The 16,512-nt window shown below is 42.5% G+C and overlaps 1 protein-coding gene across 1 annotated transcript in view; it reads left to right on the top strand.

The window, feature by feature from the left end:
* The window catches only part of DNAH6 (dynein axonemal heavy chain 6), a 248,391-nt gene extending 231,929 nt beyond the window's left edge, over positions 1-16,462 (top strand). The window contains exons 71-77 of the mRNA XM_081069736.1: positions 161-290; positions 3,277-3,404; positions 6,868-7,053; positions 7,590-7,662; positions 8,707-8,858; positions 12,524-12,746; positions 16,181-16,462. Of these exons, the coding sequence (XP_080925862.1) occupies positions 161-290; positions 3,277-3,404; positions 6,868-7,053; positions 7,590-7,662; positions 8,707-8,858; positions 12,524-12,746; positions 16,181-16,284 (996 nt within the window). The 3' untranslated portion in view covers positions 16,285-16,462. The remainder of the gene's footprint in view (positions 1-160; positions 291-3,276; positions 3,405-6,867; positions 7,054-7,589; positions 7,663-8,706; positions 8,859-12,523; positions 12,747-16,180) is intronic.
* The last annotated feature ends 50 nt before the right edge of the window (positions 16,463-16,512 follow it).

Below are 16,512 nucleotides of genomic sequence, written 5' to 3'. Positions count from 1 at the left end.
TTCCAATGAGCACAATTTACCAACACTTTCTTCAACATAAAAAATAAAAATTCCTTGTTTTTGAAAACGGCCATTATTTCTGTAAGTAAACCATATGTGCTGCAAAATTATATTTTGAAAATATGAGTCTTCACTGTTCTGCCTCTTCCCTCCATTACAGTACAAAGAGACCAACACTTTAATCAATACGATATTAGAGGTTCAACCAAGGTCATCTTCTGGTGGAGAGGGAAAAAGCAATGATGAAATTGTCCAAGAACTTGTTGCTTCTGTCCGGACCAGAGTTCCAGGTAATAAATAATTCCCAGCATCTGTACCTAATGGGACTTTTAGAAATAATCTCAGAGAGCTGCGTATAACAGGTGTCCAAATCTGCTTATTTTGTAGAGTTTTCTTTATATAGAGAGCTTTTCTGATGTGGCACTCTCCATTCGTAGACAAGAAGCCTACAGCACCTTGACATCTCAACTGCCAGAAGCATAAGGAACAAGTTGGGTTTTAGCCCAATGTAACTTTAACCAGATTTTTTTCCTGTGTTTCCTAATATCTCTAGATCTGTGCCATCCAAGAGGGTAGCCACTAGCTACATGTAGCTGCTTATATTTAAATTAAATAAAACTTAAAATTCATTTTCTCTGTTACATTAGTCACATTTCAAGTGCTCCCATATTGATAATGCAGATAAAAAACATATCCGTTATCATAAAATACTCTATTAGACAGCCCTGCTCTTAAATATATCATTTTTTTCCTCCATTCAAGAGAAATAGCTAAATGAATTTCACTTTGTTTTCTGGTGAGTTAAAGAATCTTCCTGAATGATCACAGAGATCCACTTTTACACTTTTCTTAGAATGACTATAGATTTAATCTATTGTTCATGGTTGGAAGAGATACAATTATAGGAAAAAGAAAATCGAGACAGAAAAACAAGTTACTTGTAAAAGTAAACTGTGTTTCTCTCTCTACTCACAATAATTCCGACACCAAATGTATGGCTCTTTTTCTCACATTAAACACCGTGTTTCCCCAAAAATAAGACCTAGCCATACAATCAGCTCTAATGCGTCTTATAAAAATTAATATAAGACCCACTATTATATGATATATTATATTATAGTATAGTATACTACATTACATTACATTACATTACATTACATTACATTACATTACATTACATTAGATTATTAGATCTGGCCTTATATTATATAAGACCCGGTCTTATAGTAAAATAAGACCAGATCTTGTATTAATTTTTTCTCCAAAAGACACATTAGAGCTGATTGTCCAGCTAGGTCTTATTTTCGGGAAAACATGGTAGTTCTCCAACTCTGTGGACAACCAGCTCGTGTCCAATTATGACGCTAACTATCCAGAGTTAGCACAGACCCTACAGATTAAAGACTCACTCCCATAAGACTGTCTTCCACTGGAGATGCCAATTCCAAGTCCCAGGTGGTGACCTGTAATTCTGACCAATCAGCTATAAATTGGGAGTTCCCAAACTCCCTTCTTAGGTTCAGTAATTTTCTAGAATAGCTCACAGAACTCAAAGAAGGTTAGTTTACATTACCAGTTTACTTTAAAAGATATCATAAAGGATAAAGATAAACAGCCAGATGAAGATGTCCACAGGACAAAGTTCAGAAGATTCCTGAGTCCAAGAGTTTCTGTCCCCATGGAGTAATGGTGTACCCCGCCCTCCACACACACACACACACACACACACACACACGGATGCATTCACCAACCAGAAGCTCTCCAGACCCCTTCAGTTACAGTTTTATAGAGGCTTTATTACATAGGCATGGCTGATTGAATCATTGGCCTTTGGTGATTAACTCAACCTCCAGCCCCCTCCTCTCCCAGGAGGTCAGAAAGTGAAGCTGAAAGTTCCAATCCTCTAATCACATGGTTGGTTCTGCTGAAACCAACCCCTGCCATGCTTATGGGCTTTCCAAAAGTCAATTCATTAACATAAACTCAGATGTGGTTGAAAGGGGCCTGTTATGAATAATAAAAGAGGTTCCTTTTACCTTTACGACCCAAGAACTATTTCAAGAGCCAGGGTCAAAAACCAAATATTATAAAAAAGGATCCATCTATCACTCTCATCACTTAGGAAATTACAATGGTTTTAGGAGTTTTGGCCAGGAGCTGGGGATGAAGACCCAAATTTATATTTCTAATTATATCACAATATCACAGACTGAGTTTTGCCAATACTCTTTAAAGCCCCCAGAGAAAAGGGGGAGTGCTGTGTGACCTCAGAAGCCAGTTATCTGCCTCCTAAAACAGGCCTCAAAAGAATCTCTTCTTGAGTAGAGTTCCAAGGATATTGAAGCAAACTAAGTTAGTTAATTTAGAAAGCAATTTTTAATAAATCTAAGATGGTGGACTGAGTGGAAAAGGGATGAAGATAAATGGGTGGATGGATGGATGAATGGAGAGATAGTACACTTGTCTCATAGAGTTCCACTGACACCTAAGAGGTTTCTCTCCAAGCTTCATACAGCTTACAGTCGGCTGTGAGATGATAAGCGAAGCTATCTGCTGAGACTCAGGGGGCAGGGATGCAACTGGCTCAACAAGAAGACAGAGGGTTTGGGAATAGCACCTGAGGGGAACGACAGAAGAAGACCCGGGACATGTAACCACAGCACTGTGGACCCGAAACATTGGACTAACCACGCTGCTGTGTGATTTTTCTACAGCAGCCAAAATGTGAGAGTTTAAGAAGGATTTTGAAGTATGTACATCAGAGCCACTCATTTACTCTCACTTTACTCAGCTATGCAAAGAAATGCAGTTTCTTCATTTTTTTATAGCTTACATGAGCCCCCATTTGCTGGACTGTACGGAAAAAGAACAACATTTTCAATCTAGCTTGAACCATGGGGTTGTTTCATAATCCAGTTGGTCCCTTGGAATTATGCTCAGTGACTTTGGATAAATGCTAATTCTCTCTCATCTCTCAGTCTCCATCCCCAACTCCTCCTCTCCCAGATACAATGCAGGTGTGCAGGGAAGAGTGAGGCTTACATACCTGCGTAGCAGAGAAGTCTCAGGGTCCCTGGCACCTCTGGTTCAGGGATGTCCCTTGTCTACTGGGTACATTTGTCCTGCTAGCATTTGCCACTGACATCTGCATTCAGCCTAGGCCCAGGCACAGAGGTTGGCTTTAAGAAAGGTTTAAAAAAGTGAATTATAACAGCAATGTTATACGGAGAGAAATCAATGATAACTAATCTGATGAATTGGTTCTGTGTGTTTCAGAAATACTAGAAATGGAGACTGCTTCTGAGAGCCTTTTCATCAAGGATCCTCAAGGACGCCTTAACTCCTTGACTACTGTTCTTGGACAAGAAGTGGACCGGTTTAACAATCTGCTGAAGTTAATACATGTATGAGTGCTCACTGCCATCATTGCTATGGGTTATCAAGGCTGTGTAGAGAATTATATAATAACATGAGGGTGCTAAGAATTTTTCATTCCCATCACTAGAATATTTCCGTTTGAATATGCTAACAACTCTAAAAATCCAACTTGTTTAAAATTGAATTTACCTTCCCCTAACAAGCCCGTGTTCCCTCTAACAATGGCTTCGTGAATATGGGACAGTACAAATCTTTGGTCTCTTCATTATCCTAACTTACACCCTTAGAATTACCATTGACAGACCAGAAATTGATCAGGGATCTAAGCATTCAACAGAGAGTCAGTCCTTGTTCCTGATGTCTAGTTTGCATTTAATAACACAGTTTTTATGAAGACTGTGAAAACCAGAGTCTCTCCAAGTGTGGGCCACAAAAGTCCTACATTAGAATCCGCTGTGCTGCATGTCCAAAATGCAGACTGCTGATCACGCTACAGACCTCCACACTACATAATGAATTCATTCATTCCTGGATGAATTCTTGGGAATCTGAATTTTAAATAAACTTCCCCAAATGACTTCACTGCACCTAAAGCTCGAGAACAGCTATTTAGTCCTTTGCTTTATGCTCTGGAATGCTTTCTCTCTAGATGGCCTTGAATTTATGATGGCTAAATACCTTCCTCGTTTCTCTGTGCACAACTTTGGTAATGGAAGCACAAAAAATATTAGAGACCAAATATTGAGCATTAATAGGAAAAGTTTTAGCACCAAGCAGGGAACCAAATACCTGGCAGAGAGTGAAGGCTCAATGACAAGATTGGGGGGGAACACGTGGGGTAAATCTTTTAAAGCCAAAGACGATCTGTCCCCTGTTAAGAAAATAAAGTATCCAAATGTTGCTGGTTGGCTGGCAATACCTAGACTTGTGAGTTAGAGGGACATGGAGGCAGCTCAATAAAATGAAGTCCTCAACTTGGGACTATGGTATCTTGTCAGGTAGGTATACACCAGTGTCAGCAGGCCAGATAGCCAGGTCAGGGATTGTCACCTTCTACACTGAAGAATCAGGGTACAAATTAAGCTGCTGTGATAAAGACCCCCAAATACAGTGTCCAAAACAAAATAGAAATTCACTTCTCTCTCAGCTAACTGCCCAGAGGGAGCCCTGACTAGGGCAGGTAGTTAATCTTCCTTTCTGAGCTCATCCAGGGATCATGCTGGAGGGTTGGCTCTTCCGACCTTAACAGGTAGCTTCCATCACTGGTAGCTGCTCCAGTTGTCCCCTTTTGCCAGTCAGTGGGGGAAAAAGAGCTGAGGGAAAGAGCTTCCTCATAAAAATGTTATCCAGAAGTTGTATACGCCATTTCTTCTTGTATCCCATTAGCCAAAACTTGGTCACATGGCCACACCCCAGCTGCAAGCATGGCTAATAGTCTCTGGGGGGATTGCTCAGTGCTCAGCTAAAACTAAGGGGGGTGGGTGTACTATTGTTGAAAAGAAGAGTTGGACATAGATACTGCTCATCTCTTGCCTCTTGCACTTCATGATTTTTCACCCATTTGAAGATAGACAAATCTATATGTCGCTTCCTCCATAAATTCTTCCTGCAACACCAGCCCTTCCCTCCACCACCAGATGACTCAGGAGCTTCCTCAGGGCTCCATCATTTCCAGTGCTGTGTCTATCACTGTACTTACCACACTGTGTTTGTAATTACCCCTCCATGAATATGGCTTCCCCAGTAGAAAATGAACTTCTTGAAGAAAAGGGGACTGACTGGTATATTAGTCATCTGTTATCTGTTTCCCTAGTGACTGATACATACTGAATCTCCTATGAATATGTGAATGTGCAAATAAACAAATGTGCCTCTCAAATCTCCCCGTGATCACTTCGTGTGGTCAAATAATAATGTCCACTAATAATGGAGGAATTTGCTTCATGGAAGTAGAAGGGGGAGGAACCAGAAGCAGCAGCCTGCAAGGCCATCACGAGTCACAGCAGAGCACTCCCACTGGAGGGAGGGCGGTGACCAGCACTGTGAGCTGGGCCTGCACTGGAGGGAGGTCTTCCTCGTCCTGACCTCTGCCCTGTCCTGCCTTGCCCCAGCTCTGTCCCCACCTCACCTTACCTTCACCTAGGAAACAGCAAGGCAGCACTGTGGTGGCAGTAAGAAAGGCCAGGGGAAGGCAGCAGCACCCAAGGCCTCGGAGCTGCCATCCTGGCAAGCTCACTCTCCTCCAGATAGTTACAGAACTGTGTGTCAGGACAGGTCCCGGGAGACATGCGACCAACCTGTTATTTAAGCTTCTAGGGAAGAACAGTGGAAAATGCACTGTCTCCCACTGCACACATCTGTGTGCTAGCTGCCTCCTCTAGGAGAATGGGCTGCAATGTGACCCCTGTCTATTTTAAGCAGACCTAGAAGGCACTAGCTGCTGATCCCTCCATCTCTCTGGCTTAAAGCATTCTCCCTGCATTTTGGGTAGTTCTTCTGCTACCTTTTTCCATTTGCAGCATCTAAAGTGGCGTACTGTTTTGGCTCTGGCTGAGGGCTCCTTGCTGTACTCTGCTGCAAATGGTTCCTCGGGTCATAAGAGCAAATCTAATTAAAACTCTTCTTTTTTCTACCACTGCTTCTTGCAAAGAGAATGGAGGAGGGAAATAACTTTATGCGGGAAAGAAGGATGGCTGGCCTTGTCTTGTCCACATATTGCCTATCTGTAGAACTATGTGCATGTGGTCCTAGGCCTTATTTTGGTTTTTAATCAACATAAATTTGGCCTCTGACATATCCCTACAGTATCTTCCCAATATATGACAGTTTTCACAAAATTGGAACCTCTGAGGGCCATCCCAATCTATCTGCCCTGCCTTCAGCTCTAGCCAGGTGGTGGCAACTATTACCCTGTATGTTCATGGCTGCTGCTGGCCTCTGTCTTCTATTGAAGTATGTGGTGGGGGGATAAGGGGCATGCCATAAGCAAGTGTTCCCAGTACAAAGAAACTCTCTGGTATCAGCTGAAAGATTGGTCTCATCTAAGAATCTCCCCTTTCTGTAAAAACTCCTGGGGCTATGGGCACCCCGTGGCATGAGGTGTTTCCCTCCTCCACTGTTCCCAAACCACTAACCATCAGGCGTATTCTTCCTGCAGCCTGGAGGAGAGCTGGACAGTGGTATTTCTCAAAACCATCCTAGGCTTCTCTAGGCTTCTGGGGACATTTCTCCTCTTCTTTCCACTTCATTGGATTCATTGGCTATTAACTGCCTGAACTGCCCCTCACCCCCAGATTTTATACCCCACAGTCGCATGTTGCAAAAATGCATGCAAGATTGGAGAATCTGACCCTGCAGACAGTGTACAGAAGAGATGAAACCGAGTAAGAGGGCCTTTCAGCCCAAGGCAGAACCTGCCACCAAGAATGGGTGTCATTACCACTTGACAATTCTATCTGTGAAGGGCACCAATCTTTTTTGTTCTTTCAGACTTCTCTAGAAACACTCAACAAAGCTATTGCTGGACTTATGGTGATGTCTGAAGAAATGGAAAAAGTCTATAACAGTTTCCTCAACAACCAGGTTCCCTCTCTGTGGTCCAGCACCGCCTACCCGTCCCTAAAGCCACTAGGATCGTGGGTCAAAGACCTTATTCTGAGGACCTCATTTGTGGACGTAAGAAAACGCTCTTCTTTTGGGTTTCATGAATCTAGTCACACAGCTGGCCCTAAGGTCCTTAGGAAGCCCTAGCTAACGGAAACATTGACAATACTTGAGGGGTCACCTGAGCCCAAAGAAATAGAAACTTCCAGAATGGCATAACTTTAAACATCTCATGCTAATTATAATGTAGTTTGCCCTAGGCCCTTCCCAACATCCCATTTTAATTTAATTCCATCCTTGGGGTTGCAAATCTGGTTGCTAGGACCCCACTGTGCGGTACAGAACCAATCTGAAATGAGTCCCAACTACCAGGTGTGCCCTTGCTGCCATCTCCCGCTTCTGTACCCTCTGTAATAACCAGGCCTGGGTTTGTGGTCAGGCTGGTGGTGAGGAAGGGGGACAGGGGGGGCAGTAAGAATGGGGATGGTAACTAACTCAGGCCTGGTTTAGATTGCCTCCTGAGAGGCCCTCCAGAATATGACTTGGATTTAAATAACAAACTCCATCTCAGAAAAACAGTACATTGTGGTGTAATGTTTCTCCTTTAGCTGTGGCTCAAAAGAGGACAGCCTAAGTCCTTCTGGATCTCCGGTTTCTTCTTTCCTCAAGGATTTCTAACAGGTACGAGTGCTTTCCCTACAAAAATCCCACAGAAAAGATCATGATCTATTATACACTGGGTTTCTAGGACCTGGCAAAATGGCACGGCTACCAAGGCTTACCCATGGGGCTACTGATTATAGAGAGAAGTCCAACAAGGCCCTGCTCTTCCTTGCTTGCCAGGGAAAAGGATGGCAGCAATAGCAGATGCTCCTCAACAACCTAATCCCAGCCCCTAACGCCGAAGGCTGCCGGTTCAATTCCCACATGGGCCAGTGCCAGATGGCTCAATTGGTTGGAGCGTGGACTCTCAACCACAAGGTTGCCGGGTTCAATTCCTCGACTCCTGCAAAGGATGGTGGGCTGCGCTCCCTGCAACTAACAACGGCAACTGATCCTGGAGCTGAGCTGCACCCTCCATAACTAAGATCGAAAGGACAACTTGACTTGGAAAAAGTCCTGGAAGTACACACTGTTCCCCAATAAAGTCCTGGTCCCCTTCCCCAAAAAATAAAAAAATAAAAAATATTCCTTTTTTTAAAAAAAATTGTTTTTAATTATAGTTAACTAAAAAATACTCGATGTTCTTCCAGCATGCTGGGGCGGGGGGCAAGTGAGGAGGGAATTCCAGGGATGTCTGCTAGGGACCCCCAGGGGGTCCAGGGCTTCTGGGCTACTAGATGCCACTTAGCCAAGCTCTTATCTCTCTCATTCTGAATCCCTAATAAACAGCCCATGCAAGACAAGCTGAGCAAGGCTGTAAAGTTGGGGAGACTGGGCTCTGAAACTTACTCCCTGTTTGTCTTCCTCATGGGAGTACTTCAGATTTAGTCTTCTCTCTTTTCCCAACCAGGACCAAAATTTGTCCGCCCCTCCCAATGTCACCTGCAGACTTCCTGTTTCAATGCACTAATTCAGAATAAGGAGTTAATAGTTAGGTCTTCTAGATGGAGGGGAAGCTCTCTAATGCTACAGCAGCCTGGTTGGGGCAAGCGGGACCGGGACGTTTGGGCAGTTGTGGTCTTGTTTGGAGGATCCATTTTTCTCATTTTTTTATATTTATAGGAACTCTTCAGAATCATGCTCGGAAATACAATTTGCCTATAGATGAGCTGAGTTTCCAGTACAACATAATTCCTGCCTATCGGGATCAAGCTGCAGTTATAGAAGCTGCCAAGACCGTGCAGTTTGGGCGAGAATTGCCCATGGACTTAGAGGTACTGTCCCCCTGGCTGCTATTATAGCAAAGCAGCTTCTGTCCCACTGTCATTCAGTATCTGCGCCAACCTCCCCTGTCCCTACTGTCTCCCATATGCAGGAGCAAGAGGGGCAGCATGGGTGTCATGCAGGGATTCTAGTCCTGCTCCCCGCACAAGAACGCAGGACGTGGTGAGGCCAAAAAGGAACACCCATGGAGCCATAGATAGAGGAGTCAGACCAATATATTCTCGCTGGCGGCTGGGCTGGAGACACAGGAAGCAGGATCTACATAATCTGCAACCCGCCATCCTAACAGCAGTTCGCGCTTGCCAGCCACCATCTTCTTGCTAGCCCCCATTTTTTGCTAGCGTAGCCACAGCAGTTATATCAGTGGCCAATGGCTCACTGGTTACAGCTGACGGCCAACTAGCCACCGCTGATGGCCATCCAATCACAGTTGATGGCCATTTACTACCTGAGCCAGCACCTTTCTATGTGAGGCAGAGAGCCTGGAAACTGCTTTCTGGGGCTTTGTCCCCACAATGGGACACACATCCCACAAGCTCCCCAAATAGCAATGACTAGATAGGAACTGCCTAAATTAGTCTAATTTGTAGACATATTTTTTAAAGCAATGTTTTTTTCAGATACTAATTCAGTTCTGAAGCCAATTTCAACATGGGGTGGAGGGAGGGTTCCTACACCAACAAGCAATTCCCAAACACCAGCTGGGCAACCTACACTTCAACTCAGTTCTGACTGTCTACCCTGAGATAGCATCAGATCTCACAGGTTTAGGGTTCAGTCCTACAGGGCTGCCCCACTCACCCCATTTCAAATGCCAGTTGCAAGCCCAGGTTGTCAACTATGCTTCTGACCAACTGGCTACATAAATCAGAGATTCCCACAACCCCCACCTGGGGTTTGATTAATTTGCTAGAGTGGCCCACAGAACTCAGAGAAACTTTTTACTTAACTAGGTCATTGATTTATTACAAAAGGAACAGCCAGGTGGAAGAGATGCAGAGGGCGGGATGTGGGGAAAGGGTACGGAGCTTCCATGCTCTCCAAGTGTGCCGCTTGCCCCAAAGCTCCACCTGTTCTCCAACCTGAAGCTCTTCAAACCCAGTCCTTTTGTGTTTTTATGGAGGCTTTATTACATAGGCATGATGGATTAAATCACTGGTCGTAGGGGATTGAACTCAATCCCCAGATCTTCTCCCCTCCCCAGAGGTGGGGGTGTGCAGACATGCTGAAAGTTCAAACCCTCTAATCACCTGATTGACTCCACTGGCAACCAGCCCCCATACCTACTTGGGTGCTTTCCAAAAACTGTCTCATTAACATAACAAAAGACACCGTTATCATTCTCTACATCTAGCAGATTTCCATTTTGGAAGCTGTGAGTCAGAACCAAGGAGGAAGACCAATTATATATGAGAAAAACATTTTGGTTATCTGAATGACCAAATGTATATTTTTCTTAGAAATCTCAGGATCACAGATACCTACAGTAACTTTCTTCTCGTGGAGGCAATCCAGCAAGAGGTTAAAAGCAAGAGTTTCAGAATCGGGCAGGCCTGAATTTAAATTCTGCTTTTCCCCTCGCCACCCGCGTATACTAGAACAATTACTAACATGCCTGCACCTCAGTGTTCTGGTCTGTAAAACGGGGCTGATGCCACCACCTTTGGAGATGTAGTGCAGTGTAAACAAAACTGCAGACATCGTGTGACCCACACATGGTACACACACAATAAATAACTATTATTACAGGCTGAATTATCTGCACCATTCATTCAGCTTTCTCCTAGCAGAACTGATACACTAGCTTCCTACAGTCTATAACTACATTACGGAAACGGAATGCACTAAGGACGCAGACCCTCATAGTTTACTCTCTCCAGAGCAGAGGCTCTCAAAGTAGGGTCCCCAGAGCACAGCATCACCACTACCCAGGAACTTATTAGAAATGCAAATTCAAGGACTCATTCCAGACCTACTAAATCAGAAACTCTGGCCTGGTGCCCAGAAATCTGTATCTTTTAACAAGTCCTACCTGAGGTTTTTAGCCCACCGAAGTTTGAGAATCACTGCTCTAGAGTATCAGTGATTCTCAACCTTGACTGCAGGTTAAAATCACCTGCAGCACTTTTAATAAATCCCAGTGCCCAGGCCACATCCCAATTACATCAGAATGGCCCCAGTTACATCAGACATCATTATTTTTTAAAGTTCCCCTGGTGATTCCAGTATACAGCCAGGGATGAAAAACAACTGCTGCCAATCTGAGCCGCCCAGCTCAGATGCACTGAGCTATTGATGGGAGGGGGGAGCCTCCCCCACCACCCCCACACCATGGGCCTCATAATTTTCTACCTGTGCCATGAAATCAAAGATTTGCTCCAGATTGCTCTTGCCAATAAAGTATTCGCTAATCGATCAGTGGGTTGGGGTGAGTGGCTTTTACTAAACTTTCCTTAAAATATCATGGTATTAGTGAGTAGGGATTGCTCCTGGGTAATTCCCTCAGTGTCCGCTCTACTCCCATCTGCTCAATCTATTCTTTGCCCTGATTAGCAATCACGCACACATCCGCTTGGCCCTACCCCATGAAATACTATAACCCCACGCATCTTAATTGCCTGGATCTTCAAATGACAATAAAAAGGCTTACATGTTTAAGAAACTTTGTTTTAGCATCAAAATATACAAAGGATGCCAAAAAATGTATACACATTGTAAGAGATGTTATCTATGTAGCAGTCGTTCGCAGTAATCAGAAATGTCTGGGTGTTGAGGGTAACCACTTTGCACCAGCACCTCTTGTCATTGCAGAGGTCAAACGTGACTATATATTGAGTATTACAATTTTAATACAGTTTCTTCCTTCTTAAAATGTGTATACACTTTTTTGGCACCCTCGGTATTTAAAAGGAGAAAATCAATTTAGAGATGCACTCATTATTTTGAGACCCTTTCTAGTCAGGAGGATGTCTCGGGCCTAGGTCAGGAGTTCTTGAGGCCACAAGAGGGCAGAACTACAGGCCTCACTGAGGCCTTCCGGGATGCTGGCCCTGTTCTGTGCCTGGCACGCTCTGCCACACAGACTGACTCTGAGGGACAGAAGTTCACAGTGACACCAGGCCTCTGTCCCTACACTCTCCCCAGTCCACACCACATCTCCACTCGGGTCATGGGCACTGAGTCATGACAGTGCCTGAGAATTGAGCACAATTTCTTTTTTTCAAAAAGGAACTTTCCATAGGCACTCTGCAAATATTACTGAGGATATATAATCTATCTGCTAAAAGGGCACCCCTATCCTTGAAAGACCTTGCTACAAAAAGAACAGATGAAAATCACAGCCCTCTTATCCCATCTGCTTCCCATGAGAAGGGGAAAGTCATAACATCATGATATCTGAGTAGCCCATGAATGGGTTTCCCAGGGGTATCCTCTATTAGACATGTTGATGGAGTATGAGATTTAGTGTCACACTGCGAAGCACGTGACTTTACCTTTCGGAGTTTCGGTATTCTCCTCTCTAGAGTGTGAGGAGTAACAGCAATCTAGAGTGGTCCTTAGAATTACGTGAGGAGGATGTGAGACGGAGTACATGGCCCACAGCTGCTGATGCCCTTCTCCTCTTCTCTTCTTTAAACTTCTGGGTGCATTTCAGTTGCCCGCTCCTGAGGATGGCGTTCTCGTTCACGGCATGTTCATGGATGCTTTTCGATGGGACGATGACGAGATGGTGATAGAAGATGCACTGCCCGGGCAGATGAATCCAGTGCTGCCTGTGGTGCATTTTGAACCTCAACAAAATTATGAGCCAAGTCCAACACTTTACCACTCCCCACTTTATAAAACGGGGGCCCGGGCAGGAACACTCTCAACCACAGGTGAGGATGTTCTAACATTGGTACAAATGATGACCAAGCGCAAACCACAATCACAGCCCAAACACTAAGCTATAATGTGCAAAGGGAGACCTTGTGCCCATTAGCTGCACTTAAAATGAGGCCACTTAGAACATATAAATTTATAAATGTTGTAAATTCTGTTTATTTTAATACAGAGTGTAGATTGATATTTTAAAACTAAGGCTTGCTTCTATTAGTCTAATGAGTAAAAAACAGTTTATTGAGCAGTGACTTCTAATTTTTAAAATGATGGACCGAGTAGACACAAAAATCTCCCTGTCGCTCACCAACTCCATTGTGACTCATCAAAGAGATTTAAAAATAAATTATAAAATGGAATGCCATTCTGCAAAAAGGGAAAGCTGAGTAGACCTGAAGCTGAGATACAAAAAGGGAAAGCTGAGTAGACCTGAAGCCGTGAAAAAAGGAACCAGATAGAAAGCAGGTCATATCCACAGATAAGCTGAAGAACTGAATGGGCACAGCTAAAGGGGAGGCAAGGAGAAGGAGCGGAGGAAATCCCTCAAAATACTTCACAATGCAATTTTTAAAAAATGGGACATTGTGGAACAAGCCAAAATTTCCAACATTTATCTAGTAGGCAATGTAAGACATAGGAGATTGGAAGAGTGGTAATATTTTTTAATTATGGGCTAATAATTTCCCAGAAAAGAAGAAATACTTGAGTCCTCAGATTTTACAAAGTCCTGTTAAGGATAATTTTTAAAAACATAAACAAACAAATAATCAAATTTTAACAAGAAACCTAGATATATCAAAGTGATACTTGAGACTATTTAAGATAAAGAAAATCCTTAAAGAGATAAAATGTATTAACATGTTGAAATTAAAATTCCAGAGAATCGGATTGACACCAGATATTTTTCTAATCCACAGTGCATATAAAAAGATAATAGGGAAACATCTTCAAAGTCCTGAGGAAAAACAACTTGGAACCAAAATTGCAAACATAACCAAATTATCATCCAAAAAGGAGTTGTAATAAAGACAGTGTGGACATGCGAAGGCTCTGAATTACTCACCACTGACCCTCTATTTCACACACACACACACACACACACACACACACACACACAATTAAATCTTTAAAAGTTTGACCATAAAAATTATTTTAGTAATAATTTGGAACTAAATTTTCATAGAAATATGGGAGATGGGCCACAGAAAGAACTCAAAATATGTTTCTCTTTTGAATGGAGAATATAGAAACTGATATTTATTTTTCTAATAAAGTCTTCAGTTAAAGTATGTTCTCTAAAGGTAACACAGAATAGAACTAAAATAGACACTCCTATCATAGGCCTTGATTTCCCACTCCTATTACAAATCTAAAAAAATATTAAAAGGTATTTTTTAAAATTAATAATGGTATGTACGCGTTTTTGTGTGGACCTATGCTTTTATTTATCTTGAATAAATATATAGGATGGAATGACTGGATCATGTGGTAGGTTAACTTTTTTTCAAAGTAGTTGATGGTTCCACTTTAACATTTAACATTCCTGCTAGTAGCTGAGAGTTCCAGTTCTCCATACTCTCATCTTACCACGTTCCCCCAAAATAAGATCTAGCCAGACCATCAGCTCTAATGCGTCTTTTTGAGCAAAAATTAATATACGTGAGTAAGACCCGGTCTTATATTATATAAGACGTGGTATTGTGTTATGTTATGTTATGTTATGTTATGTTATGTTATGTTATGTTATGTTATGTTATGTTATGTTATGTTATACCCGGTCTTATATTCTATTAAAATAAGACAGGGTCTTATATTAAGTTTTGTTCCAAAAGACACATTAGAGCTGATGGTCCGGCTAGTTCTTATTTTCGGGGAAACACAGTAATAATGATTACTCTTTTAGAGGATAAATAGATAGAAAGATAGATGGTAGTGGTATCTCACTGTAGTTTTAATTTGTATTTCCCTAATGACTAATGACATTAACCATCTTTTCTTGTGTGTATTTATTTTTACCTTCTCTGATGAAGTGTTTATTTAAAACTTTTCCCCTTTTTTAATTGAGTTATTTGTCTTATTATTTGCTACAGTATCAGCAAGAACTCTTTTTGGCAAAAGGAGCCAAGATAAGGTGGTAATTAAAATAATGTTGCACCAGCACAAGACACACAAATAGTTCAAATGCACTAGATAGACAGGCAGCAACACACTGTGCATATTTGGGAACTCGACATAGAATAGCAGCATAATTTAAAATTGTCGGGAACAGAGAAATTATTCCACAAATGGTTCTAGGACAATTGGTTATATCAATTAGATCCTTATCTCATATTACAAACAAAAATTAAATCACTGGTGGATTCTATAGACTTAATCATCACTGAATTTTAAAATTATTAACTCTAATGAAATAATGGCGTAATGAAATAATGGCTGCTAACCTCCTCAAAAAGAAAAGCGATCAGACATAAGGTACTTCCTGATGGACGTACATACCACCTTTGAAGTATTCTGGCCAAAAAGGTGTGAATGTGATCACACTTCTAGATCTAACCCCTCCCCCCTTTACAAGAATAAAAGAACATTTAAAATCACCACAAGGATGCTGTGAGCAAAACCCAGACTCTGGGGAACTTTACAGGACAGTCTGGTTGTTTCAACCAATATATTACGAGGGGGTGGCAAAAGGAACAGGGGTAACCTACCAATTGAAAGAGATTTAAGAGATCACCACTGTTGCAAGGTCTGAACCTTATTTGAATCCTGAATCAAACTGATGGTTACATAGAGAGAGAGAATGTATATGTACTATAAAATGTCACAAAGTTAAGGAGAGGGAAGATATAGCTGTTCTCTCCTGGGGACACCACCTTTCCCAGCTTCCACACAGATAGGGTTTGCTATGAACACAATGCCAGCAACTCCCATCTTGAGAGCAGGACCGTCGTCTTCTCACCCTGGCCCTGGCCCTTTCCACAGGCCCAGAATGAAGAAACTACAAAAATGACCTCTTACTTCAGATGTCCCAGAGCTGAGGACAAAATATTGATAATTGTGCTTAGCAAAGGATGGATGGATGGATGGATGGATGGATGGATGGATGGATGGATGGATGGACAAGTAAACGGATACCATCCTCAGAGGGCCATTAAAAGCTCAGGCCTGAGCCCCACTCCAATGCTCCCAGTCAGACTGCAGAGAACTTGAAACATAGTTCATAAGGTTATACGAAGTCTTAGCTGGCCAGGTCCTTAAGGCTCGTTTATTCTAACATCTTCATTTTACATAAAAACTGAAATCCATAAGGGACTATTTGCCGATCATCTCTAGAAGCAGAGTCAAGCCTGAAACCCAGGTGTCTTGACTCCTAGTACTGTCCTCTTTGTATTAAGGGGTTATTCTTTAAGTAATGACCCTTTTTTTCCTTAACTAGGTCATTCAACCAACTTTGTGGTGACCGTCCTTTTACCCTCCAAGCGGTCCAAAGATTACTGGATTGCCAAGGGATCTGCTTTGCTCTGCCAGCTCAGTGAGTGAAAAGGTGCCACCTCAGTGCTGGAAAAAAACACGCGAGAGATCTCTCTTGAAGGGGGTCAAAGAGTCTGCGTAACTTATGTGTGAGCAAAACAGTGTTACTTCTGATCTGATTTAAGGATAGTAAGTGTGGCTTTTATTTCTCTTATAACCTAAAATAAAGTGTTTGAGTTTTCCTTTCTGTCGTCAATTCAAGCTCTGATGTGAAAGCAGTGGGTTCAGCACCCATCT

The sequence above is a fragment of the Rhinolophus hipposideros genome (assembly GCF_964194185.1).
Source record: "Rhinolophus hipposideros genome assembly, chromosome: 12".
Classification (NCBI taxonomy): Eukaryota; Metazoa; Chordata; class Mammalia; order Chiroptera; family Rhinolophidae; genus Rhinolophus; species Rhinolophus hipposideros.
The sequence above is the reverse complement of the archived record's forward strand: the minus strand, read 5'-3'. Positions and strand labels throughout refer to the sequence as shown.